Source organism: Solanum dulcamara, chromosome 11 (genome assembly GCF_947179165.1).
Source record: "Solanum dulcamara chromosome 11, daSolDulc1.2, whole genome shotgun sequence".
In the NCBI taxonomy this organism is placed as follows: Eukaryota; Viridiplantae; Streptophyta; class Magnoliopsida; order Solanales; family Solanaceae; genus Solanum; species Solanum dulcamara.
The window spans coordinates 57,977,554-58,005,069 of NC_077247.1; the positions used below are offsets into that span (position 1 = coordinate 57,977,554).

A 27,516-nucleotide genomic window follows, 5' to 3' on the forward strand; every position below is an offset into this window, starting at 1 on the left:
TCTAGAACAATAAACTTTTCATCCATGGATTCTATACCGGTGAATTGGGAGGCACTAGACTCTCTTATTATCGATTTCGTTAAATCGGAAAACCTAATCGAAGACTCTGTTTCTCCTTCTACTTCGCCGTCGACGTCTCTATCGCCGTCTTCGTCAACATCATCTTCATCATCGTCTTCCTCTTATCAGTCACGATTACTTATTCGGCAGATCAGACGTTCAGTGGAGTGCGGTGACATTGATGCCGCTATCGATCTCTTGCGTGTGCATGCGTCTTTTGTTCTTGATGATCATCGTCTTCTCTTCTGCTTACAGAAGCAGGTAACTCGCTGATTGTCTCCGGGCTTAAATTTTGGAAGTACGGTGAATTAGTTCCTCTGTTTTGAACTTTCTAGTATCATAGTTTCTCTAATTTCTCTAACTAACCAATTCGATTTAGTTAGCGAGGATTTAAAATTAATTGAGCAACTTCTGAAGACGTTTTTTAGTTACTAGCTTCTCAAGTCTTATCTATCTGACTTGCATATGTACAGATGCTATCTGATTATTGTCTCACCTTTTCCTTGTTGAGGTTGAAAGCCCTGAAGATAGCTGTAACTCAGATTGGGGCGCTTTGTCCTTGCCTAGGTTCTTCAATGCCCACGGGTTCCCTCTTGTAACGGGCATATAGATTTTTTAATTGGTAAAGCAATATTATGGATGATTTTAGTAGTGGTACTACATATAAATTTTAGCATGATAAAATTAGCTTAATCTGAATTAGAAAATTAAAACTAAATTTTGCATCTGGTTTTTGAATTTGATTATTACGTTTTTACTTCAAATTTCATTTAATTAGGCTTCTAACTCTTGTCAATATAATTGTTCTTTTCTTTGTTGTTGTATTTTCTTACAATGCACACAGATACATATTCCCTTTCCTGTGTATTTCTTCATTGAAGTGTCCACTTTAATTATGCTTTAACCCAAGAGTCACTTGGTGTGTTTCTCTATCATTTTCCTTTTTTATGTGATTAACCTTAAGACAGCAACTGCTGAGTCCAGTGAGAGGTTGATCACTAGGTGGCACATTTTGGATTTCAAAAATCTGAAGAGACTTTCTGGAGAAATCTTGGAGTTTCAGTTGATTTATGAAACTTTTTGGTGATATGCTTCACCGAAGTTATTTTTAAATGTCTGTCCATGCAAACTCGTTGGTAAATGATGTCAAACTTGTTTCCCCATGCTTCACTTAGTCAAATAATTGATGATCCTTGAAAGTTGTTTCCATGATTTTTATGCAGAGGTTTATTGAACTTTTGAGGAAAGGAACTGCAGAGGACCGGGAATCTGCCATTAATTGCCTCCGAGAGTCACTGGCACCTTGTGCATTGAATGCATATCCAGTAGGTCCCTGCATATTCATTTTGATTCCATTATCAACATTGACACTAGTGAATACCTCTTGGATCCGTCAACATCACAATTTTTTTTTTTTATCTTTTTTGTAATCACAACACGACTTATATTTACTCGTCGTTGTTTATGTTTCTCAACTAGATTATAAGTTTTCATGCAACACATAGAGAATATTTGATTTGACAAGATCATTCCTGGTGTTTCTTTGTGGTCCAAGGATGTAATTTCTCATCCTAGGTTCTCTGTCATAAATTTTGTTTTCCATAGATACAGGTTATGATAGATGGTAGTGGCTTGCACGCTATCCTTAGGTTCACCACATTGGATCCCATTACATCAATTCCATACTTTCAAAATTGTACATTTGAGTTCTCTCAATCTCATTTGCAAAAACCTTCTCTGTGTGCTTCACATGGTTCTCCTTACACTTGGGTTCTAATGAATGCTTAACTTTTTATCTTAAGGAAGCATATGAGGAATTTAAGCATATTCTTCTTGCCTTGGTTTATGACGAAGAAGATAAGAATTCTCCAGTGGTGAATGAGGTAAGTGGTTATTTCCTTGGCTCCGAGATTAAGAATTCCATAAATGTTCATCTAGCAGCAATTAGATGTCCTGTGGTTTATTGAGATATTATTTGGGGTTAACTAAGATACTGAATGTCTCCTTTTAGTAAAAATGACTAACGTCTTTGCACTTCACTTTCCCAGTGGTCTCCAAGGAGGAGGATTGACATTGCTGGACTGCTGTCATCTGTTTTAAGGGCTCATTTATGTGCATATGATCCTCTTTTTGCAATGTCATTGAGGTACTTGATAAGGTTAGTACAACTTCCAGATGATCCATGAGATGCTTAGAGGCACATTCAAAATCCAATGAAATGGAGACTTTTTATAATTCGTTCATCAGAGCTCCAAGTCCTCTTTCTATTCTTATTTAACTTCACAATCATTTTGCAGCATACACAAGTTGTTTTGCTTTCGTCAGGGAGTTCCATCACCTATATCAGATCTTACACAGAGATTACTTCTCGAGGATCGTGACCCCCCTGCAACACCACTTGAGAGTTCCTATGAAGCGCCTCCATTTGATGAGGTTATAAATCTTAGCTACTCTATTACTATTCTGATGTAATTGTTTTGGTTATTGAACCTGAAGAGGAATGCAGTTTGGTAATTCTCCTTGGTTATTTTATTTTATTTTTCAGAGTTCTTACAGAATTTAGAAAATCTCCGGTGTTAAAAAGCCCCTAATTTGCCTTTAAAGACAAATTATTGGGTATTGGATTAAAATGTGTCCAATCAGAGTGGTGGGTATTAAAAGATTCCTATTACATATGTGAACTAGTTTCGGTTTGAGGCGTAACTGTTTCTATAATTTTGATTACTTTGAAGTAAGATTTGGTACTTAATATAATGTGCATCATTTGTTGAAGTTTAAACTGCCATATCTTCTTTTTTTGGGAGACTAGGCTTTAGAAATTCTTCTAATGTTCTAGGCATTATGTCACATCAACATTTTATGAAATTAGGTGGACATACAAGCTCTTGCTCATGCGGTAGAGCTTACCAGGCAAGGGGCTATTGATAGCTTGAGATTTGCCAAGGGTGACTTGTATCAAGCATTTCAGGTTAGTATGCTGAATTAGTTGCTATTTAATAGTAACTGTTTGCTAAAATCTACATTATCTACAACAGTACTTTAAACTGAAATAGTTTTGCATATATCACTCTATTTCTGCCACAATAGGTTCCATCTTTCTGATGGTAATTTGAAGTCTAGTGATGTCCTTGTCCAGCACCACTCTGCTGTTGCATTGATTTATGCAAAATGCTATGGTGTTCGGACTCTTCAAAAACGTCAATGGGTGTGTGTCGGATTCTTCAAAAGTAGTGTATTTTTGGAGAGTCCGACGCGGGTGCGGCATCGAAAATGAAGACTCTGCGCAACTTAGGCAAAATGTATGGCTAATAATCACTGGTGAAGCTGAGAACATAGTTGATGGTGTTCAATATGGCGCCCTAATTTTATTTTTATTTCTCGTTTCTCCAAATGAAGCTGCTGTTAAGGTTATCTGCTTTTGATGGAGTAGAGAAGGATCTCGTATACATGAGGAATCACCTCTTACCCCTTATTTCCTTTTGGTGCACCCATGAGGTTTTAATGAATTTTATTACATTGTCAAAAAAATTAAAGTTATCTTTTCAACATATCAGTCCCTATGATTTTTTTCTTCAACAGCAATTCATTTTCTTTCCACTAAATGAAAAATCACTATGTAGTTCTTTCCTTGTAGCTGCCTGTGGGTTTTCTCAGTAAAAAAAGCCGGGGATGGGACTGGAAATGATTTCGTCACCCATTTGCATTCTTGTTGAGTTGTTTTTCTGTTTCTTGTAGTGTTCCAGATATTCTATGATCTGCTGATGAGGTAGATCTAGCTTGTTAATTGTACAGCTTTGAGGTCAAATAGTAGAAAATCACAAATACTATTGTTGAGATTGTTCCTGTAACTTTGCTGTTGCAGAATGAGTTGTGCCGGATAAGATTGGACGACCCCATGTTTGATGAGCTTGTTCATGAGTATTGTGTCTATAGGGGTTTCGTCAACTTCAATGTGGTGGATTCTCCTGGTAAGTTTCTGATCAACTTTACTTTCCATTATTACATTCTGTTTGCGAATATGTACCTCAAGGCTGGCCTTTATTGTTTTTTCCATTACCCAGGGATGCAACTTAGTATCAACGACGATCAATCAGAGTCTGGACAATTATCAAAGAACTGTTCTGCAGAAGTTGGGCATGGAAACACTAAACTTTCTGGCGGTGACTCCTCTGCTACTCAAGTTATCATGGAGGGATCATCTGAAAGTAATACCAACTTGGCTAGCATTCAAAGTACTGATACTGAAGAGCGTTACCCTAGTGAAACAAGTTATGGAGATTGCAGTACCAGTGGGACTCCTCAATTCGAAAAAGTTCTGCAGAAAAATAAGTGTCTTAGAGTTGGCGAAACAAACAAACGGAAAAGATGGAGGGGGCGACATGAAAACCCAGAATTTGTGTCTGGACCTACCAGTGAAAGGAGCAGAGAAGATCTTAATGCCGGCATGACTGTGTTGAAAGATCAGCAGGCATGTATTTTGGTTTTAATGGTTCAAAGTAGAACACATAACAAGTAAAAGAACAAAAGGATGTGGGAGTAGTGTTCAAATTAAACATTGTTGAGACCTTTCATTACAGGTTTCTCCAAACTCATGCTTCCTGAATATGATGAAGAATAGAGAGGACAAACATGAACTTGTCCTGGGCTTGAAGGAATTAGCTAGCAGAGGAATGACAGAGGAGGTTGTTGAGGAGATTAATGAGATGGATTCAAACTTTTTCGTGCAGAACCCTTCTCTACTTTTTCAACTCAAGCAGGTATGGAAGTTAAAACTTTTGTTGGGACAAAGATCAGTAGAAGGTACAAAATAGTTGATATCGATGAAGGCATTTCAAAAATTAATCCTCTGGGCAGGTTGAATTTTTGAAGCTGGTTGGCTCCGGGGATCATCCTCAGGCACTGAGGGTAGCCTGTTCTTTCCTGGGTCCTTTGGCTTCTAGTCATCCTGATCTATTGAAGCCGTTGAAGGAGACTTTGCTAGCTTTGCTCAAACCTAATGAAGAGGCATTTAATGAACGCTTGCCCTTATGTGCTCTTGCCAATACACTCCAGGTATGACATTCTGCACTCTTTATGGTGAAAACAGTCCCAGGTGAACCATTGTCTTCTTATTTTTTCCTGTCCTTACGTCCCCTTTATCTCCATGTCTGTGTATCTGTGTATATATAAGACTGGAATGCTGGTTCTTGATTCCAGAATGTACTGTGCTTTAAAGTACTCTTGTCCCAAGTTGAATGACTTTGTTTGCCTGTTGTTAAGGCTAAGAAAAGTAGTTTAAGTAACAGCTTGAGGATAGAGATATAGAACGTCCTACATCAGGTTTGTAAGGTTTTCTAAAGAGGGTTATATAAAGTTATGGCGCGCTACCCATTGTCTTACGGTTTTTACTTGAATGCTTATATTCTTTCATATGGTATCAGAGAAAAACATTGTTAATTCCTTCTCAGAACCATGTTCTCTTTAGTCTTTACTTATGGATTTTTTTTTGCTCAACTCAACCAATTGAGTCACTAACTTTGCTCCGGTTCCACTTCTCAGCTTATTGAGTCTATGCTTTCTGCGTCAGAGACTCAGAGCAAAGAAAGCCTCCTCTTTGTCCTTACCCTCCTTGATGGTCGGATCTGCCAAGGTCAACTTGTGAACCTTGGAACCAAGTTACTTGTGTGGGATAGTGTACCCCATAGTTTCATAGGGCTTTATACTGAACTACATGCACAACAAGCTTTGATTTGGATATTTAAATTCTTTCACCAGAGATTCCTAGAGAAGGTAGAGAAGGCACTGATTGCGGAAAAAACATAAACAAGAATGATGTGATTTACCATTTCTGAATGAATGAAGTGAAATCTGCTTAACTCACACAAAACTGGAATTAAATAGTTGTTCAGTGAGTGGTAGTCTGGTTTGTGCTGTTACGCTGATTTTCAGTACACAGTTTCAAAGGCTTGTTAAAGGCTGAATGCTGGTTGGATGGTCCTACCTATAACAAGGAGAAACAGAGATTGTGAGGACTTTATTTTGGAAAAATGTATTAACCTATTTCACCATGCTTTAATCTCCTATTATTTTTCAAGTCTCTTGTTGAAAGATCAATCCAGTTGATCTATTACCCCGGGCTTCTCTATCTTCTTTGAGGATTATGGGAAAACCGACAACATTTTGTATCTCGTTGTTTGTCCTGGGTACTTTTGACTAGATTGTGTAGTTTGTTGGTTGATTTATATAATAAGTTGCTATTTGCTTTCAAATTAGTGACTTGGGAGTGCATTACTGTTACTTGATACTCCATAAATTCTGGCTTACATAAGTGATTAAAATGTAAAATATCAAAGAGCAAGCCCAATCTTTTGGAATTTTTTTGGTTTATCCGTATTCAGTGAGAGAAACACCGTGAAAAAACAGTATAGTATTGTTTTATGAATGTCAATAAGACAACAAACAAGAATTTGATTTGTTCTCGTTCCCAGCTTTTCAGTTCAGCTTCCTGAACGTTTATTCTTTAGGTGGTGTCATTTACTTCAATTTGAAGAGAGTTGCAAAAAGAATTAATTTTTTCCCTGAGAAGAAGGTAATTGTATTATATATGAAGCTAGCACTAAGAAAGTGTTGTGGTGATTACAAGTCAGCAAAAGCCAAAATAGAAATCCCTTACTAATCTTACAGGGATTCTAGGAGGCTAAGTATAGATTTTGCATCATTTGAATTTCAACTTTTTGCTGATTAGAAAATAGATCTTGGGCGTAAATCAACCGTTGAAGCTAGCTAAGTATAGATTTTGCATCATTTGAATTTCAACTTTTTACTGATTAGAAAATAGATCTTGGGTGTAAATCAACCGTAGAAGCTAGCTCATGATTGGACATCTGGACTATGGAGACACTGACACCCCCTCGCGCGCCCATGATTGGACCCCAGAGAATATAATATGGGAGCCCAACATGGGGTAAACCAAGAATTGAGATGGACCTGACTTTGATACGATGATAAAAAGATGGACTTTGACATAACTCAACACCAAAAGCTACATGAGAATTGCCCAAAGATCATATAAGAGACCAAACACCCCAGCTATAAACCGATATGTGACTGTGACTGTCTCTGTATTCCTATTTTGTGTGTTTTAGTGTCTTGGCTCACCTAATAGACTGTCACAACTTTGTTCATGCAAAGGTTGCTATTGGTAGGAGGCTTGGTATTGAAGAACCCCAGCTTATGAAGGTTATAAGGGCCACACTGTATACACACAGTGAGTGGTTCAAACTTCAAATGTGTAAAGATCGATTTGAAGGGCTCTTAAGGATCGACACCCTGAAAGAAGTTGGTGCCAAATTGATTATAGATGCTTCCAGATTGGATGTTGACATGAGCACTGATGGATCATCTCAAGTTACTGGTTCCTCAAATAATAGGAAACAGGAAGATGGAAGTCCAACCCAGTCATCAGCCAGAGATGTTGGATGTGATGAAACTGCAATACTAAAAGTTATGGTGAGTCTTGTTCTGGTTTTCAAGCTTGCTTCTAACTTTATCCTTGTTATTGCATCTCGATGAACCTGTTGCAAAGGCCCTTTTACTTGATGCTATTCTATTGAGGTGTATCTCCCCTGGTTACTGTGTGCTCCTTGTCAGCAGATTATGTTAACTTCCCGAGTGCTTTCATTATGTGCCATTTTAGCCGGTCATTTTTTGGTGCAGCGGCTACTTATTTGTGAATATTTGGTGCAGGAATTTCTGGCTTTGCCCAGAGCGGATGCAATTCATCTCCTTGCACAATACAATGGGAATGCAGAGACAGTCATTCAGCAGATATTTGCATAGCCCCTAGATTATGGCTGAACGATATTCGTTTATTTGTTACATTGTTTATTTTACTGTGCCATAAATTCTTACCTGTGAGGCTTATTAGGATGAAAGGGGATGGAATATCTTATAAAAGAAAACAAAAATAGGTGGAAAGGGGATGTCTTTACGTGTAGCCTGAAGACTTTTCTACGTCAAGTATGATATTGGTTGATAAGAGTGTTGGTTATGTAAAGTGCTCTGTAAATACCCGTCATAACTGAAGCTTAAATTGTGCCCTTCGCCATATTTACTTGGGCGGAGCATTCAGGGAATGAAGAAGTTGAACCTCTTCGTGTTCAAACTAAATGCTCTCAAGTTACAGAATCTTATAGATTACTTGAACTTACTGTGCGTTTACTGATGCAGTGTTTGTTCCAGTGTGTCTACATTAGTCAAACTTAACTTTTGCTTTAGGAGTCTTTTAAGTCAAAAATTGAGTTGAACATATATGTAATAAAAAAACTCGAGTAAACAAAAGACGCCACTTTATGTATTTATACTTTTATAGGAACGTATTTCCAAATTGCTACATTGATATATTTTTTGAGTGTATTATGGGCAAGTATTGCCATATATTGTTTATTGACTGATATACAGAATGATATGCTACAAAAGGTATGCAGCTTTAAATCCACCAATATCATATAGACAAAAAGGATTGGCGAAGTGGGAATATTATTGTATTGCAATATACAATACATTCATGCCGTAGCAACAAAGTGGATTACCAACTGACAATACAATGTCATTTAGACCAACCGGCTACAGACATTGATTGGACTTTGGGAAATTCACTTTGAAGTTTGACTTATTTATTCGGTCAACCATTAGAATGTTTATGAGATACTATAAGATCTAATATCTAATAGCACCTTTGTCTAAAATTTCAAAGGTGGCTTCATATTCAAAAGTAGGAATAATTGGACTAAAAAGTCATTCAAAATTTGATCGAAAGCCAACATTTATTGAAGAAGCTATAGTAATTAAAAAAAGTATAGTTTGAAGCCATAATTAGATAGTAAATTATAGTTATTTGAAAGTTTATTTTCAGGAAAACCATCAACACACCTAATTCTTGAGACTTTGATGTGAATCAATCAAAAGAAAACAAAGAGAAACAGAAAAAGAGAAATTTTTACGTTTTCTTCACCTGTGTAAATTGTAGAGCCAACAGTGTGTCCAACTCAAAACCCTCGCTAAGCCACTCGCACACTCTCTCCGACTCAGTCACATTAAAAAATGTTGATCCGACGCATTGTGCTGACCAAATCCCTCCATCATTTACGTTCTTTGAGCCACTCTGCCACCGCCGCCGTTCTTCCAGACGTAGAAGATTTCCCTAAACCCGACCCCAAATACGCAGAAACTATTCATGCCGTTGTTCGTGTCACTTCTGGCAAGAACATCGCAGCCAAAGAGAGGAAAGCTGGGCGGGTACCCAGCATAGTGTTTGAACAAGAGGATGGCCAACATGGTGGTAACAAAAGGCTCATCTCTGTTCAGGCTAATCAGATTAGGAAGCTAGTTAACCATCTCGGTCGCTCCCATTTCTTATCCAGGTTGTTTGATCTTGAGGTTCACCCTGATTTTGAATCTCCTGACGTTATTGAGAAGGTTCGAGTTTTGCCCAGAAAGGTATTTTCCTTCTATTCACTAGATTTTATTACTTTTAATTGATCTGAAGATAGATACTGGATTTCAATTCATATATACTTAGGAGCTGTAATTAAGCAAACAGAGCTTTAGAATGGATTTTAGCAGCGCCATGTGCTGATTTATCTATTTCAATGTTCAGGTTCATCTGGAAGCTGGTTCAGATGCTCCTCTTAATGTTACCTTTATAAGAGCTCCATCAAGTGCTTTATTAAAGGTTGAGGTTCCTCTTGTATTTAGAGGAGAAGATGTGTCCCCCGGTTTGAAGAAAGGTGAGTAATAGATACATCTGCCTTTTCCTCTTTGTAGCTTGCTAAAACATGTTTATCTTTGTGATGTCTTTAATTTATTTATTATGCTGGTTAGCATAGTGATGTATTGAAACTAGCTTATCATATGTTACACTTGCATCAGTTCTGTATTCTAAGTTATAACGACTGGTTTTCTTGAATTATATGGTTATGATGGACGTAGAAATTTCTCAAGGTAGAGCACCCAAGGGTGTAGTTTAGCTGTTGAAATTAGAATGAGCCGTGGTGATTTCTTACTATTTGTCTTAGTCTTAGTGAATGGAGGCAAGAAATCCCTACTGGTGTGCCGTTAGCCAGCACTGACAGTCTTACCCTATAGATGGAATGTATTATCTGTTGAAGCCATCTTTTGAGCAGATCCTATCATTTTAGTGTTCAGGTGGAGGTTCCAGTTAGCACAATCTTAGGCCTTCACTATGTCAAGTTTTCTTAGACCTCCTGGTTCTCCTTGCATAATTGATGATCAAGGCATTCATTTGTTGCTCCTTCATATCAATACAACTAATACCCTCTTTAGTCTTTCAGCGAGTGATTTTGAAATCCATTATAGTTACTTCCTACCAAATAGATCGGCTTGAAATCTCTTAATTCAGTTATCCCTTTCGTTAAGCACAGTGAAGCTCTTCTCAAATCTTCCTTCCGGATAGAATTGGTAGAAGTTTAGAGCATCCCATTTCTAAAGATGTGCCAAGAATTTTGGTGAAAAACTATAGTAATGCCATAGGGCTAGGAGGTCGATCTCCAGCACTATCATTTATTGTTCAGTCACTTTTTCCTCTCTGTAAAAGACCTTTGCAGCAATCTTCTAGTAATATAGTTAGATCCCAGTCATTCCACCTTGGGTCCATCAACTGTAAATTCCATGAGGATTGAGAAGAAACACAATGAATTCTAACGAGGAAGAGTTGGGGTTAAAGTATTCTCAAATCTTACCTGTTAGTAAGTCGACAATCAAAATGGAACACTGCACCAGCTGCTGTTTGGTGAACTGTGTGGATTGAGAGAAATAGAAGATGTTTCCAAGACATGGAAAACAACATTCAGAAGAGAAAATCCAAATGTTAGCTTTATTTTTATTTTTTTGATGTAAAATGCAACAAATGGATGAGGCTTAATCTATTCTAGATGTGATAGAATCGCTATAGGTCTAGGAGGGTTAGATTTTTGCTAAGTTTCCTTTTTGCTGCACATGCAGACTTTGACAGCACCTCTTAGTGCTCATCATTTATAAAATACGTTACCTTCTCCAAAAAAACAACAATCAAATTGGTTTTGCATGTAAATAGAAATATTCTCATAATGATATGTATGGAACGTAAACTTGTTTAATGAGCATAACTCACTGCTTTTCTTAAAAATTGTTTACAGTCGCTTCATATTTGTCCACCTTGTATAGTAGAGGTTCTTATTGGATAGTACAGATCAGCTGCTCAAGTCATTATACTTCAGATGTATGACTAAAACCCAGATACTTCAACTTGCCTTTCTCCCATTCGACCAAAAAAGGTTATTCAGAGATTGGAGCAACTAAAAGCGGGGGATAAAGCGTAAAGAGTATACCTAATCATAATTACGCCTCTTTTTTTAATTTCAAATAGATGTAGGGTAAGACTGCGTATAATAGACCCTCGTGGTCCGGCTCTTCCCCACACCTGCGCAATATCTGCGCAATATCAGGAGCTTGGTGCACCGAGCTGCCCTTTAATTTCAAAGAGCGTTAGCCCAATTGATAAATTTGTCTCTCTATTTGTAGTGCTTAAAAATATGAGCTCATTATCTGTTTATGGGCGTAGGACGTCTGGTCTTTCAGCTAATATATGAAATCTGAATCTTATGACAATGTGAGCTACATAATTAGTACTTCTCTTAGAATTGATGCTCAATTTCAGAAGAGAGAATCCTTGCTGAATGATAAAATGATGAAAGGAAACACGGATAACATGTAAGGTGGTATCCATTTCCTATTTGCTTGCAGTTTTGTTTTTCTTTGTTTTTTCTTAATGATCATCAGTTAACCAATTTGGTAGGGTCATATTTGAATATCATCAAGAGAACGGTAAAGTTTCTATGCCCAGCGGATTTCATCCCTCCCTACATTGACGTAGACTTAAGTGAGTTGGATGTTAACCAAAAGTTGTTAATGGGTGATCTGAGGGTTCATCCAGCTTTGAAGCTTATGCAACCAAAGGATCACCCTGTTGTAAAGATTGCGGGAGCAAGAGTTTCTGATCAAAAGAAATCGAAATGATTTTTACTGAAGCACTTGTCTGAAAATCTTAGCAAGCTTATTATGAAAGGGAGGATTAATTCCACAGACTGGGACATTGGCATTGCTAGCTGTCAGCTGATGTTATTTACTGCATGACCTTGTTCATTAGTGTTAAAATAGGATGATTAGGGTGATAGTATCTCAATTTTGTATATCAAATGGCTAATGCCCCAATAATTTTTCTCTACTGGGCTGTGAGATGTCAAATCATGACGACGTTCTCTGCGCATTCGCTAGAGCCCAACTTCACACCCGAAATTTTGAAGAAGCTGCAACAAGATTTCATATAAAAGTTTTACTTCTCTGTTTAAATATGGGTACCACTAGCAGCTACCTTGTGTAACCTTATATTTGATTTTAACTTCATACCTGGTTTTGCTTGGAGTAAATTTATCAGAAGTTACATAATTGTATGAAATTATTAGTAAACTCAATCAATTTATTTTTGTATCACTAAAATCATTCAACTTAAGAATTTTCCACCAAAAATATGATTTGACATGGGTTACAGAATCTTATGAAGGCATGAAAAGGAATGGCAAAGTAGGAACATTATTAAATTGAAACACACAATCAATACATTAAAGTTGATGACAATACAATTTCATTTAGATCATCCGGCTACTGGACTGGCGGAATTTTCTCTCGTTCGAAAGTATCTTGGCAAACCTGCAAGATTTAATTAAAAACGAGGCAATGATCAATACTCATTAGTAGTCATATAATGAATGTTCAACGTCTATAAATGCGGTAGACAAGCTCTACCTCCGTAGAGCTTCCTTGTTGGTTCCTCCGTTCTCAACTGCTTCATAAACTCCTTTGTCTAAGTTTATCTTGGAAGCTGGTTTGTCCAGTAACCGTTCTCCTACCTTAACGAGGCCTTCTAAGTTTTCCTTTGTTGCTATGTCAACTGAGGCCAAGTTCCCTGTCAAAGTGTCATCCTGGTATCAAACAGCAGATGATATTAGTAATCTGAAAAATAAGGCAAGTAAATTGTTATATAACATGTCAATTAAGTGTGATAGATAGATAGATACCTGGATTCGGAGGTATTGATCATCCGATTGAAGAGCTTTGAAAACCACAAAGTTGTGTAAATCAACCATATCAGCGCTTGCTTGATTAAAAGCTTCGACGATTGGTGTGGAATTGTTATGAGTTAGCCAGCTAAGTAATCCCCACTTCGCAGCCATTTTAGCATTGTATTTTTCCTCGTTCTTTGCATTGCCTGTTCCCAGTGATATTACAAGAAAACGACCATAATCCATGGGCTTGATAGGAAATAAGTCTTCGTGCTTCATCAATACTTGCTTAGTCACCTCACCAATTGCGATCAATGTCTACAATATTATTAAAATTCATCACATACATAAACCAAAATATTTTCAATTATTACTGAATTTTCTACTGAAAAGTACTGTATTTACCGGGTTATTAGCAGCCACACCACCATCAATTAGGTTAAATTCATGTTCTTTATTTTGAGCATCCTTGTTCTTGAAACTATGGGCAGGAAGAAACGTTGGCGCTGCCGAGGTACTTATGCAAATGTCCGCCAGTTCCGCATTCAAATCAGGTTTCGAGTTTGTCTACAAAATGGTTTAAATAGTTGACTCGTATATATTAACATAGAGAAATATTTTAACTTGTTGGAGCACGTTAACTGCCTTAATTTCAAGTTGTTAATTTCACTTATTTTGTATGATTTACAGTAACAGTACTATTGGTATAAACAAGTAAATTATCCAATTAAGAGATATAGAAGACATACCTCATATGAGCTGAAAATAACTGGCTGAAGATCCTTGATGTCAAAAGTTGGAATTACGACGGCAGTTAAGGTATCATGCAACCTGGTACTTCCTAGGAGTCCCTTTATAAGTGTATGAAGATACTTCCCATCATATTTTGGTCCGTTCAACATTTTGGTTAGATTTATGACCCCATCAAATGGTCCACTGCAAAAATTACGAAAATCAAGAGGTATACGTGTATTTTAAGGGTGTGATTTAACTGTTAATTATGAAGTGGATGAAAACTGTAGGAGTACAGAGTTCATACAAAAACCTACTAGGTGGCTTTTTCCCAAGTCTTGGTAAGCATAATTATGTCTGGTACTTGCACAGTTGCACTAGTGGACTATGGAATCGCAAGTTGTCCGTACAAAAACTATTATTCCAAAAGAAAAATCAAGAATTATATATATATATATCTAACACTTGGGTAGGTAGCATGGTTTACCCGATCTGGTGAAAGATTTTGGGGGAGTGCTCAAGATAGAAAGGTGTAATATCTTTGGCAGCATAAAGAGGGCGTTTAGCTTTGTTTGGTGCAGCCAACATGGCTGTTACAAGGCCCCCTGTGCTTGTTCCTGCTATCAAGTCAAAATAATCCGCAATTCTTGCATCTTCACCATCCAATTCCTGCAAACAAAACCAATATAATTACAGTAAAATGATCAAGTTTCTTATTACTAAACTCACTACATCTACCTCTAAATGTTTAATTTTTTTTAGTCTAATTAAAAATAACCTGAAGTTGTGATTCAAGATATGCAAGGATAACCCCGGGAATAATTCCTCTAATTCCTCCTCCATCGATGGAGAGAATGGTTATCAGCTTCCCTGTGTTGGGAGGCGGCATTGTTACTCGAGATGATTCACCTGCAGCTTCTTTTTCCATCGGAATATCCAAAAGATAATTAGCCTAAAATAAGATAGATATATAGAGAGACTTAACAATTACTTCATCTCGTATGCTAATTATAATGCGAATAAATAGAAACATTGGGCAAGCATTTCAAAGATGATAATTGACATAAATAAAAGAAAAATGAGAAAAATATTAATAGGTGTCTTTGTCAATGATTATTACACCATGGACAATCTCAACTGGGTCTTCTTCTTCGAGTGTTCCACCATCCAATTAAAGATGGTTGAATAATGTCTTGAGTTGTATAAGTTAATTAATAAATGGAATAAGTAATAATCTCTATTTCAATTTGTTTGGCTTGATTTAAAGTATAAGAGTCAAAATGGAGTGAATTTGGATATAGATTCTTTAAAATTTTTAAAAATAAACTTTACATATTTAGAAACACATAAAAAGATTATAAGCCACAATAGTTAATAAATCACAATATTTAGAAGGTATTTTAACATTTTATGATCAAGTAAAATATTTTCTGATTATTCAAATATAGTAATAAAACAAACAAAATGTAGATAAGATGGAGTCTTAAGAACTAGCAGTGTTTTTTAAGTTTCTTCAGCGTCTTGTCCAAGTTGTTGTACCAACATCTAATAATCCAAATTTATTTAATTACAAGTCCTGGAAGATTAATTGCTGGACATGTGTTGGTTTCAGTTAACAAATGCACGATTTTACACGTTTACCTTTTTTAAGCATAGAACCATGTGAGGCATAAAAAAATTACCTGATTTATGTATGATGTCTGTAGAACGAACTGAATTCATGTTCTTCTACTTCTAAGGTCCGTTAGAGTTTTTGACGGTTACTTTATCCTAAATTCTAGCTTACACTCATAAAAATATTTATTTTACCTTGAAAATGTATCTCGAATTAGTATCTCATATTTTTGGGTATTCACAAAAAGATCAAATATTGAGCTCGTTTGAATGGACTTAAAAAAAGTAATTTTTATGTATGAAGTGTTTTTAGAATTTTGAAGTGCTGAAAGTTATTTTTATAAATAAGCAGTTGAGTGTTTGGATAAAAGTGTTTATGTTGAAAATAAGTGTTTGAATTTTAGGGTTAAAATAATAAAAATGGTAGTTTGAGAATTTAGTTAAAATATAAGAGATATAAAAGTAATTTCTATGGTCAAACAAAATGGCTTTAAGCAATTAGAAAAAAAAAGGTTAGAAATCCTAACTTTTCATTTTTGATTGACTTTAAAACTTTATGACTTAAAGTTAGCATTAGGCAAACACGTTCAAAAGCTAAAAAGGAGCTTTAAGTTGGTCGGGCTCATTTTCTTTATATATATGAAAGTCGAAGAGATCTAGACTCTAAAGACATTTTTCCTCAAGATCACCTAGAAATACAGGTCTGAATCATCAGTCCTCTAAGATAATTTTTTATTGGAACTTACTTCATAGATAGTCTGAAAAAATTTACGGATGTTGTAAATTAAATTGGCAACAGAACAAATAAAAGATTAAGAGGAGAACAAAGATATAGGAGAAATGAGCAGAAGAGTAAAGTAGCAAATGTTTTTATTTCGATGCACTCTTCAATTCACCTATACGCCTTCAATTTATAGGCAAGAAAATAGGCTAAAAGGAGAGGAAATCAGTGGGTTGCCCACTTATCAGTGGGCCCCACTTATATAAAAAAAAAAAATTCACCTAACATCCACTAATATTTGTAACACTCCCCCTTGGATGTACACGTGTAATGTGCTTCCATAGATGTTGTATCTACATATTTGGTAATACGCCTTGATTGCTGCCTCATTAAAAAACCTTACCAGGAAAACCCAGTGGGACAAAACCTTGGTTAAGGGAAAAAGAGTGCAGCGCGTATTTTACTCCCCCTGATGAAAACTTCATTTGATATTTTGGAGACGGCGCATTCCAACCTTATGCCTTAGCTTCTCAAAAGTTGATGTTGGTAATGCCTTTGTGAATAAATCTGCAAGATTATCACTTGAACGAACTTGTTGTACATCAATTTCACCGTTCTTCTGAAGATCATGTGTGAAGAATAATTTTGGTGAAATGTGTTTCGTTCTGTCTCCTTTTATGAAGCCACCTTTCAATTGAGCTATACACGCGGCATTGTCTTCGAATATAATTGTGGGTACTTTAACATTATTTTCCAGACCACATCTTTCTTTGATGAACTGTATCATCGATCTCAACCACACACATTCTCTACTTGCTTCATGAATTGCTATTATTTCAGCATGATTTGAAGAAGTAGCAACAATGGACTGTTTTGTAGATCGCCATGATATAGCAGTCCCTCCGTGTGTAAACAGATAACCTGTCTGAGATCGAGCTTTATGTGGGTCTGATAAATAACCTGCATCTGCATAACCAATAAGGTCTGCGTAACCTTTGTTAGTATAAAACAAACCCATATCAATAGTACCCTTCAGGTATCGCAAAATATGTTTGATACCGTTCCAATGCCTTCGCGTTGGGGATGAACTATACCTTGCTAGCAAATTAACAGAAAATGTTATATCAGGCCTAGTTGCGTTAGCAAGATACATAAGTGCACCAATAGCACTAAGATATGGTACTTCAGGACCAAGAATTTCTTCATCCTCTCTTGGAGGTCGAAATTGATCTTTTTCCACTTCAAGTGATCGAACAATCATTGGAGTACTTAATGGATGTGCTTTGTCCATGTAAAATCTTTTTAAGATTTTCTCAGTGTAGGCAGATTGATGGACAAAAACTCCGTCTGCTAAATATTCAATTTGCAGACCTAGACAAAGTTTTGTCTTTCCAAGGTCTTTCATTTCAAATTCTTTCTTTAGATACTCAATTGCCTTTTGGACCTCTACAGGGGTTCCAATGAGATTTATGTCATCAACATAAACGGCGAGTATAACAAACTCTGATTCCGTTTTCTTAATAAAAACACATGGACAAATAACATCATTAATATAACCTTCATTTATTAAGTACTCACTTAGGCGATTATACCACATACGCCCTGATTGTTTCAGACCATATAATGATCTTTGGAGTTTTATTGAGTATACTTCCCGAGACTTTTTACATGCTTCAGGCAATTTTAATCCTTCTGGGATTTTCATGTAAATTTCATTATCAAGTGAACCATAAAGGTAAGCTGTAACCACATCCATTAGGTGTATTTCAAGATTTTTATGTACAGCTAAACTGATGAGATATCGAAATGTTATTCCATCCATAACCGGTGAATATGTTTCTTCATAGTTGACTCCGGGTCTTTGAGAGAATCCTTGTGCAACAAGGCGTGCCTTATATCTTATAATTTCATTTCTCTCGTTTCGTTTTCTAACAAAAACCCATTTATAGCCAACTGGTTTTACACCTTCAGGGGTTTGGACTACAGGTCCAAAAACCTCACGTTTAGCAAGTGAGTCTAATTCTGATTGAATTGCCTTTTGCCATTCTGGCCAATCACATCTACGTTGACATTCTTCGACGGATTTAGGCTCAAGACTTTCACTATCTTGCATGAGATTAAGTGCAACATTATATGCAAAAACATTATCAACCGTGATTTTAGATCGATCTAAATTTATCTCATCACCGAAAGAATTTATTGAAAGTTCTTCATTTACTTGAGTCTCGGGTTCACTGATTTCTTCAGGAATATCAGGATTACTCAAATCTTGACCTTCTTCAGGAGGTTCTATTGTAGTATCATCTTTATTATTTCTCACGCTTCTCTTTCTAGGATTTTTATCCTTTGAACCCAACGGTCTACCACGCTTCTGGCGTGTTTGGGATTCAGAAGCTATGATACTTGTAGATGGTCCTTTTGGGACATCAATCCGGATAGGTACATTCACTGCAGGGATATGTGACTTAGTTATCCGTTTCAAATCAGTAAATGCATCTGGCATTTGATTTGCTATTTTCTGCAAGTGGATGATCTTCTGGACCTCCTGTTCACATGTGCGGGTACGTGGATCAAAATGTGATAGTGATGAAACTTTCCACGCAATTTCTTTTTCTTTTTCGGGTTCCTTTTTCTCTCCCCCTAATGGCGGGAAAATTGTTTCATCAAATCGACAATCTGCAAATCGAGCAGTGAATAAATCTCCAGTCAACGGTTCAAGGTATCGAATTATGGAGGGTGAGTCAAACCCAACATATATGCTCAACCTTCGTTGAGGGCCCATTTTTGTACGTTGTGGTGGTGCTACAGGCACGTACACCGCACAACCAAAAATTCTTAAATGGGCTATATTTGGTTCATGACCAAATACTAATTGTGACGGAGAGTATTTATTATAATGTGTCGGTCTGAGACGTACAAGTGCTGCTGCATGTAAAATAGCATGACCCCAAACAGTAATTGGCAAATTTGTTTTCATTAGTAGAGGTCTTGCTATCAATTGTAGGCGCTTTATAAATGACTCTGCAAGGCCATTTTGAGTATGAACATGAGCAACAGGATGTTCAATTTTTATCCCAATTGATAAGCAATAATCATTAAATGCTTGGGATGTAAATTCTCCAGCATTATCAAGGCGAATGGTCTTAATTGGATAATCTGGGAATTGCGCTCTCAATCTTATTATTTGTGCTAACAACTTCGCAAACGCCAGGTTGCGAGATGATAATAGGCACACATGAGACCATCTAGATGATGCATCTATTAGGACCATAAAATATCTAAACAATCCACTTGGTGGATGAATAGGTCCACATATATCTCCATGTATACGCTCTAAAAATCCAGGAGATTCGATGCCAACCTTCAGGGTAGATGGCCTGACAATTAATTTGCCTTGATAACAAGCAGCACATGAAAATTCATCATTTGTAAGAATCTTCTGGTTCTTTAAAGGATGTCCAGTTGAATTTTCAAGAATTCGTCTCATCATTATTGATCCAGGATGACCTATTCGATCATGCCATAACACAAATATATTTGGATCAGTAAACTTCTGGTTTACGATCATATTTGCTTCAATTGCACTAATTTTTGCATAATATAGACCAGATGACAGAGTTGGTAATTTTTCCAAAATATATTTCTGGCCTGAGACACTCTTGGTTATACCAAGATATTCAATATTCATTTCATTTAATGTCTCAACATGATATCCATTTCTGCGGATATCTTTAAAACTTAACAAGTTTCTTGGGGATTTAGAAGAAAATAGTGCATCTTCTATAACAATTTTTGTCCCCTTAGGTAGAATTATAGTAGCTCTTCCGGAGCCTTCTATCATTTTTGAATTACCAGAAATTGTAGTAACATTAGCTTTTCTTCTAAGTAAATTGGAAAAATATTTCTCGTCTTTAAATATAGCATGAGTTGTTCCACTATCAATTACACAAATATCCTCGTGATTTATCATTGATCCAAACAAGATTTGAGGCATTTCCATATTTTCTTCACAAAGAAAGAAAGTAAATATTATAATTAATACATAATTTATTATACAAAATTTTATTTTATTACATGAATCTAGAAAAATACAAACATAATTTTTAATACATACAACAACAAAGAGAATTGTTTAAATATTATCGGGCTTATCAACATTCATATTTACTTCTGAAAAATTAAAGAAATCAGCTACATCCAGATGCATGGGCTCAATATTGTCCTCAGAGATAAAATTTGTCTCTGGATTATTTTCTGCCCTCTTTAACGATGCCTGATATAGCTGAACCAAGCGTTTTGATGACCGGCAAATCCGCGACCAGTGCCCCACACCTCCACATCTATGACATATTGTTTCTGAATTATTCTTCGATAAAGCTTCTGGCTTTTTACCCTGCCTTTTATATTGCTGGTTATTTCTCGGTGCCAGCCGAGCATCATGATTAAAAATTCTTCTTTGACTACGGCCACGACCACGACCACGACTGGGGCCATGGCCTCTTTCTCGTTGGTTAGAATTTGCCTGATTCACTTCAGGGAGTGGCAAAGAACCAACGGGCCGACTAACATGATTTTTCATTAATAATTCATTATGACGTTCAGCAATAAGTAAGTGAGATAATAATTCAGAATATTTTGTAAAGCCTTTTTCGCGATATTGCTGCTGCAGGAGCATATTCGCGGGTGGAAATGTGGAGTATGTTTTTTCAAGTTTATCTTGTTCCGTGATTTCATCTCCGCATAAAGTTAACTGAGCTATAATTCTAAATAAAGCAGAATTATATTCAGTTATATTTTTAAAGTCCATCAGTCTCAGATTTAACCAGTCATAACGTGCTTGTGGAAGCATGACCAACTTCAGGTGGTCATACCTTTCTTTTAAATTTTTCCACAATTTCAAGGGATCTTTTAATGTAAGATATTGTAATTTAAGACCCTCGTCAAGATGGTGGCGGAGGAAAATCATAGCTTTTGCACGATCTTGACTAGATGCCGTGTTATCATCTTTGATGGTGTCTGCCAGACCCATCGATTCAAGATGAATTTCGGCATCTAGTGCCCATGAGGAGTAATCTTTTCCAGAGATATCCAAAGCAACAAATTCAATTTTTGAAATATTTGCCATTTTATGAAAAGAAAATTAAATAAAATTCTTACCACTTTTTGTTACCTTTAAAAACAAATAGCCAGAGCCTCGTGCTGATAACGTGTTGTAAATTAAATTGGCAACAGAACAAATAAAAGATTAAGAGGAGAACAAAGATATAGGAGAAATGAGCAGAAGAGTAAAGTAGCAAATGTTTTTATTTCGATGCACTCTTCAATTCACCTATACGCCTTCAATTTATAGGCAAGAAAATAGGCTAAAAGGAGAGGAAATCAGTGGGTTGCCCACTTATCAGTGGGCCCCACTTATATAAAAAAAAAAAATTCACCTAACATCCACTAATATTTGTAACAACGGAGATATTAAATTTTGAGGTAAGTTATAATTACATATTTTTAGAAAATGACACCGTGTAAAAAATAATGTGGGGGTGAGCCGGGTGGGGCAGGGAGGATTGGAGTCTTCCCGGACTTACCGAATTTGTCCTGCAACCGCACCGGCCCACCGTTTTCCATCCCTACCGATCCTTACATTTCCCTTAATCTCCTTGTTTTTGTATCTGTGTATATATAAGACTAGAGTTCTGCTTCTAGATTTTATAATATACCGTGCTTTGAAGTATTCTTATCCCAATTGGATGCCTTTATTCGTCTTAAGGTTTTTACTTGAATGCTCATATCAGAGGAAAACATTGTTAAATTTCTTCTCATAATCATGCTCTCTCTAGTCTCAACGTTTTTATAGGGATGGTAACGGAGCAAGACGGTGCAAGTTCAACTTAAACCCGTGAAGATTTCAACCTGCACAACCACGCATAATTTTTTATTTATTTTACCCGTGCATAAACCTGCACAATCGCCCCGCACCGTTGATCACGACAAAGCGCTCCAGTTGATCGCTCAATGCCTTCCTTCTGTGGTTTGCTGGGAATTATGAAAATATAGATGCACTTATAAATATGAAGGCACCAAAACTTCTCCTAGCAACATTATTCATCAAACTACATACTTCACCCATTTGATCCTCACTTCCCAGTTCCCCTCCTTTCAGTTTCCCACAAATTTTCGAAGCATTTGTCGGATGATGGACAATCTTAAGCCTAAGCTTGATATCACCCCAGTCATGTGGAATAAGCCTAATCGTGGAGAATACAAGCTTAATGTTGACGGATGCTCTAAGGGTAATCTCAGAAGTGCCGGTGGCGGAGGTATTCTAAGGAATTATATGGGTCATATGATCATGGCTTTCACAACATATTTTGGTTATTCTTCTAACAACTTGGCCAAGGCTCGGGCTATCAAGATTGGATTAAGATAGTGTATTGATCACGGTTTCAATGTTTTCACTATAGAATTTGATTTCTTGACTGTGATTAACATGATCAACAAAGCCACAACTACAGCTTGTAGTATTAAGGAGGAAATTAATGACATCCACAATATGACTTCAGAGGGAACTTTTCAATTCATTCATATATTCAAGGAAGGAAACTCCACCTGATCTTTTAGCCAACGTTGCGGAGCTTGATAGAAAAACTGACTTCTTCACTGAAACTGTAAACTTATCGAGGGAGATTATAGCCACAATGAAGACTGATGAAGAAGCTAGTCCCAACTTTAGAATCAGACCAAGGAAAAACACTTTCATCCTTGATCCTGATTGAACTCCTCTTGGAAAGTACTAGGTATTTTAACCTAGACATTTTTTGGACGCCTTACTGTATTTGGAGCAATCCTCCTCTTTTGCTTTTATTTTGAAAGTTAAAATTGTAAGAATGACTTACCATTTTAGCTTCTCTTGTATGAGGAAAGGTTTGGCCCCCTCTATAACCTTTTGCATATGAAATAGAATGCCTCCAAATTATAAAAAAAAAAATTAAAAAAAATAGATGGTGTCATATAAAACTAATTGATGAATTATACACTAAAAATCAAACTGACCAAATAATCATAAAAGTAGATATTTTTTGGGAGTTTTTGTTGGTTAATCTCTCCACTTTTTACCCTGCAACGTAAGAATACATAAACTTTCCCAAATTAATTTTTTTAGCACTAACTATATATTATAGTAGTACATTAACTAGTACAGATTTAATTTATACAAAATATTGACATGTATATGGCTCAAAATTAGTCCACATAAACCAATTTAGATTTTAGTAAGATCTGAGCATCCTATAAATTAGTCCGCATAGGGAAGTATTGTCATATTAACTGAATATTATATTCACTGATATACAGAATGATATGCTACACAAGGTATGCAGCTTTAATTTCACCGACATATATATATAAAGGCATAAAAGGAAGGGGAAAGTAGGAACATTATTAAACTGAAACACAGAATACATTCACGCTGTAGCAACAAAGTGGATGACAATATATTGAATGTCATTAGACCAACCGGCTACTGGAATTGGCCTGGCGGAATTTTCTCTCGTCTGAAAGTATCTTTGCAAACCTGCAACATTTTACAACGAGACAATAGTTACTAATAAATTAGCAGTACTATTTCATCATATAATGAATGTTCAACGTTTATAAATGCCATATACATATATATCTGTACCTTCGAAGAGTTTCCTTGTTGGTTCCTCCGTTCTCAACTGCTTCATAAACTCCTTTGTCTATGTTTATCTTAGAAGTCGGTTTGTCCAGCAACCGTTCTCCTACCTTAACGAGGCCTTCTAAGTTTTCCTTTGTGGCTATGTCAGCTGACGCCAAGTTCCCCGTCAAAGTGTCATCCTGGTATCAAATAATTGATAGGTTAAAGAGAAAAAAAATTATACTGTATATAACTGAGGCTCGAGGGAGGTACCTGGATTCGGAGGTATTTATCGTCCGAGTGAAGAGCTTTGAAAACCACAAAGTTATGATAATCAACCATATCAGCGCTTGCTTGATTAAAAGCTTCGACGATTGGTGTGGAGTTGTTATGAGTTAGCCAGCTAAGTAATCCCCATTTCGCAGCCATTTTCGCATTGTATTTTTCCTCATTCTTTGCATTGCCTGTCCCCAGTGATATTACTAGAAAACGACCATAATCCATGTCCTTGATAGGAAATAAGTCTTCGTACTTCATCAATACTTGCTTAGTCACCTCACCAATTGCGATCGATGTCTATAATATTATTAAAAACCATTCACATACATAATCAAAAGAGTGATCAATCATAAATCAAATTTTCTACTCTAAAGTATTGATTTTCAAGAATTTTATATATACATACTACAGTATATATTTATTACCGGATTATTAGCAGCCACGCCACCATCAATTAGGTTGAATTCGCGTTCATTATTTTGAGCATCCTTGTTCTTGAAACTATGGGCAGGTAGAATAGTTGGTGCTGCCGAGGTACTAATGCAAATGTCCGCCAGTTCCGCATCCAAATCAGGTTTCGATTTTGCCTGCAAAATATTTAAGTACGTATTTGACTCATAGTCATAGACATTGACATTTTTTTTAAAATAAAAATAAAAACTTTAACCTGTTGTAACACGTTAACTGCCTTTCTCTTCAAGTTGTTAACATCACTTATTTTAATTTGATTGAGCATCTATAATTTCAATTATTTCTCTTCAAGTTGTTAAACAAAAGAAGGATTGGGTGGAGGTATAGAAGGCACACCTCATATGAGCTGAAGATAACTGGCTGAAGTGTCTTGATGTCAAAAGTTGGAATTACGACGGCAGTTAAGGTATCATGCAACCTGGTACCTCCTAGGAGTCTCTTTATAAGTGTGTGAAGATATTTCCCATCATATTTTGGTCCGTTCATCATTTTGGTTAGATTTATGAGTCCAGCAAATGGTCCACTGCAACAACTAATCCCACAAAAATCAAGAGATCGATATACATGCATTGAAAGCATTGGTAACTCATGTGGTCTAATAAACTGTTAATGAGGTGGATTAAAATCATAAAAGTGAGCAGAGACCAAAAAAAATAAATGCTAGGACGTGACTTTACCCCCACATGCTTAAGACTCGGTTGGATGGTTACCTACTTACCTTAATTAGCAGCTATTCAATAGAATAGTTGAGGTGAATTATTGCCCATACAACATTACTATCCAATATATATATTATCCTACTAAAATCAAAATATATATACACATGTAGATGGTGTGGTCTGATGGTCAATGAAATGGATTAAAAAATCTTAAGAGCACACAATTCAAATAAAAAAAGTAGTAGTTGACTTTTTTCATATGCTTTCAAGTCTTGATATGCATAATTTTGTTTGATACTTATACTAATGGAAAGTAGCATATATGTATCTAGATATCTAACGGAATAATCGAGTTATCAGTACATCATCACCATTATCCAATAAGAAAAATTAAGAATCATATATAGAAAGGATTAATAGTTTAACCTAATCTGGGGAAATATTTTCGGAGAGTGCTCTAGATAGAAAGGAGTAATATCTTTGGCGACATAAAGAGGGCGTTTATCATTGTTAGGTGCAGCTAACATGGCTGTTACAAGGCCACCCGTGCTTGTTCCTGCTATCAAGTCAAAATAATCCGCAATTCTTGCATCCTCACCGTCCAATTCCTGCAAACAAAATTGAATATATAGTAAGTACATAGCCAACAAGTCCTTATAATTGTACTTTTGAATTAATCTTTTTATTAATTACTCTAATGAATTTTTTTATAAGTAATTAATCACCTGAAGTTGTGATTCAAGATATGCAAGGATAACCCCAGGAATAATTCCTCTAATTCCTCCTCCATCGATGGAGAGAATGGTTATCAGCCTCCCTGTGTTGGGAGGCAGCATTGCTACTCGAGATGATTCACCTGCAGCTTCTTTTTCCATCGGAATATCCAAAAGATAATTAGTGTAAAAGAAAAAAGATATATGGAGCGATTTAATTAGTTCATTTCATATGCTTATCATAATGCGAACAAATAGAAACATTGTGCAGGCGTTTCAAAGATGATATTTATCATAAATAAAAGAAAAAAGGAAAAAAATAATTAACAAGTGTCTTTGTCATTGATCAAAACAAATAGGATATATAAACTGATCTTTGACGAGTTCATGAACAAATCTCAATTGATTAATCTTCGTCGTGAGTTCCTCTATCCAATAATTTAGTCTTGAAAGATTGTTGAAGAATATATTGAGTTTAAGTTAATTAATAAATGGAGTAATAGTTAAGAACTAGTGGTATTGTTTTAAGTTTCTTCATCGTCCTGTCCAAGTTGTACCAACTACCAACATGTACTAATTCAAATTTATGTCGCTCGTCTTAATTTTCCCTGTTTTCTGTTACTAAAGGCTTTCGTCAGGTGTTGCAGTAATGTTATTTTTCAAAATTTGATTTGCTTGTAGTGCAAGAAGAGTATAATGAACTTAACAAATAAAAAATGATCCCAAAAATAGAGGAGAAAAGTCAAACAAGAAAACCTAGCCAAAAAGAAAAAAAGTCAATACACAATGACTTGCAAGAAAAGAGCAAAAATCTTGCATAGTACTACAATTTATCATTAATTATAGCTAAGAGATAATGTCTCCTTCTTAAACCGATTGCATCTCTTCCCCTTGATAGCCAGTAACACTCTTTTCAATTCACCTCTTAGTGCATTATGATAACTTATAGTTTTAGAAATGTCATAATGTACTGTTATAAATTTTTATTTTATTTTTATTTTTAAATATGTCATAATATTTATGTGCTACGAAAATTTGTCATTAAGGATAAATAGGAAGCCTAAGTTGAATTGTTTTCAATTTTAAAAAAAAAAGAAGAAATACGATTACATAAACATAAACAGAGAGAACATGTATCTTTACTTAAATCAATTAGTCTTATAGTTTAATTATTTGATTGGTATATATTAATTAATTAACAATGGACCAATGTGATATAATTGTTTTTCAAAAAAGAGACAGTCCAGCAACATGAAGGACAATTGAATCCATTTTTTTTCCCACTCCACTTCAACGTGAGAATCAGTAATATTCCCATTTATTTTTTAGCGTGACTAATCACGATAAAAAATAATAATTTTGATCCAGCTATAAGGAATGATGTATTGTCGACTATTTATTTTTCTGGTTTTTTTTAGAGTACTAGTCATACGATGTGTTGTACATAATGCTTCATATTTTAATGTACAAACGTGTTGCACCTAGTTCTTATGTTTCTTCAAGATATACTCTCTGCACG

The 27,516-nt window shown here is 35.9% G+C and overlaps 4 protein-coding genes across 5 annotated transcripts; 2 read left to right on the plus strand and 2 right to left on the minus strand.

Moving 5' to 3' along the window:
- Positions 1-9: 9 nt before the first annotated feature.
- On the plus strand, positions 10-8,536 carry LOC129873022 (uncharacterized). The gene is made up of 12 exons (XM_055948007.1): positions 10-321; positions 1,284-1,385; positions 1,863-1,943; positions 2,109-2,218; positions 2,358-2,493; positions 2,930-3,028; positions 3,923-4,028; positions 4,122-4,528; positions 4,638-4,817; positions 4,915-5,112; positions 7,231-7,548; positions 7,786-8,536. Exons 1-12 carry the CDS (start codon positions 25-27, stop codon positions 7,876-7,878), a joined length of 2,127 nt encoding a protein of 708 aa, XP_055803982.1. The 5' UTR covers positions 10-24; the 3' UTR covers positions 7,879-8,536.
- A 409-nt stretch (positions 8,537-8,945) lies between these two features.
- On the plus strand, positions 8,946-12,501 carry LOC129873851 (uncharacterized). Its single transcript, XM_055949042.1, has 3 exons — positions 8,946-9,537; positions 9,698-9,827; positions 11,894-12,501. Exons 1-3 carry the CDS (start codon positions 9,142-9,144, stop codon positions 12,112-12,114), a joined length of 747 nt encoding a protein of 248 aa, XP_055805017.1. The 5' UTR covers positions 8,946-9,141; the 3' UTR covers positions 12,115-12,501.
- Positions 12,502-12,524: 23 nt separating this feature from the next.
- On the minus strand, positions 12,525-14,994 carry LOC129873850 (patatin-like protein 2). The gene is made up of 7 exons (XM_055949041.1): positions 14,668-14,994; positions 14,377-14,558; positions 13,907-14,093; positions 13,563-13,724; positions 13,173-13,475; positions 12,901-13,076; positions 12,525-12,804 (listed from the first exon to the last, which is right to left on the minus strand). The coding sequence occupies exons 1-7, from the start codon at positions 14,815-14,817 to the stop codon at positions 12,744-12,746; spliced, it is 1,221 nt and encodes a 406-aa protein (XP_055805016.1). The 5' UTR covers positions 14,818-14,994; the 3' UTR covers positions 12,525-12,743.
- Positions 14,995-23,429: 8,435 nt separating this feature from the next.
- On the minus strand, positions 23,430-26,658 carry LOC129873561 (patatin-like protein 2). Of its 2 annotated transcripts, none has more exons than XM_055948678.1 (7): positions 26,010-26,658; positions 25,711-25,892; positions 24,962-25,148; positions 24,580-24,741; positions 24,149-24,451; positions 23,900-24,075; positions 23,430-23,791 (listed from the first exon to the last, which is right to left on the minus strand). In XM_055948678.1, the coding sequence occupies exons 1-7, from the start codon at positions 26,157-26,159 to the stop codon at positions 23,725-23,727; spliced, it is 1,227 nt and encodes a 408-aa protein (XP_055804653.1). In that variant the 5' UTR covers positions 26,160-26,658; the 3' UTR covers positions 23,430-23,724. The 2 variants fall into 2 exon arrangements, with proteins under 2 accessions (XP_055804653.1, XP_055804652.1); XM_055948677.1 differs by having other exon boundaries at positions 24,962-25,157.
- Positions 26,659-27,516: the final 858 nt, after the last annotated feature.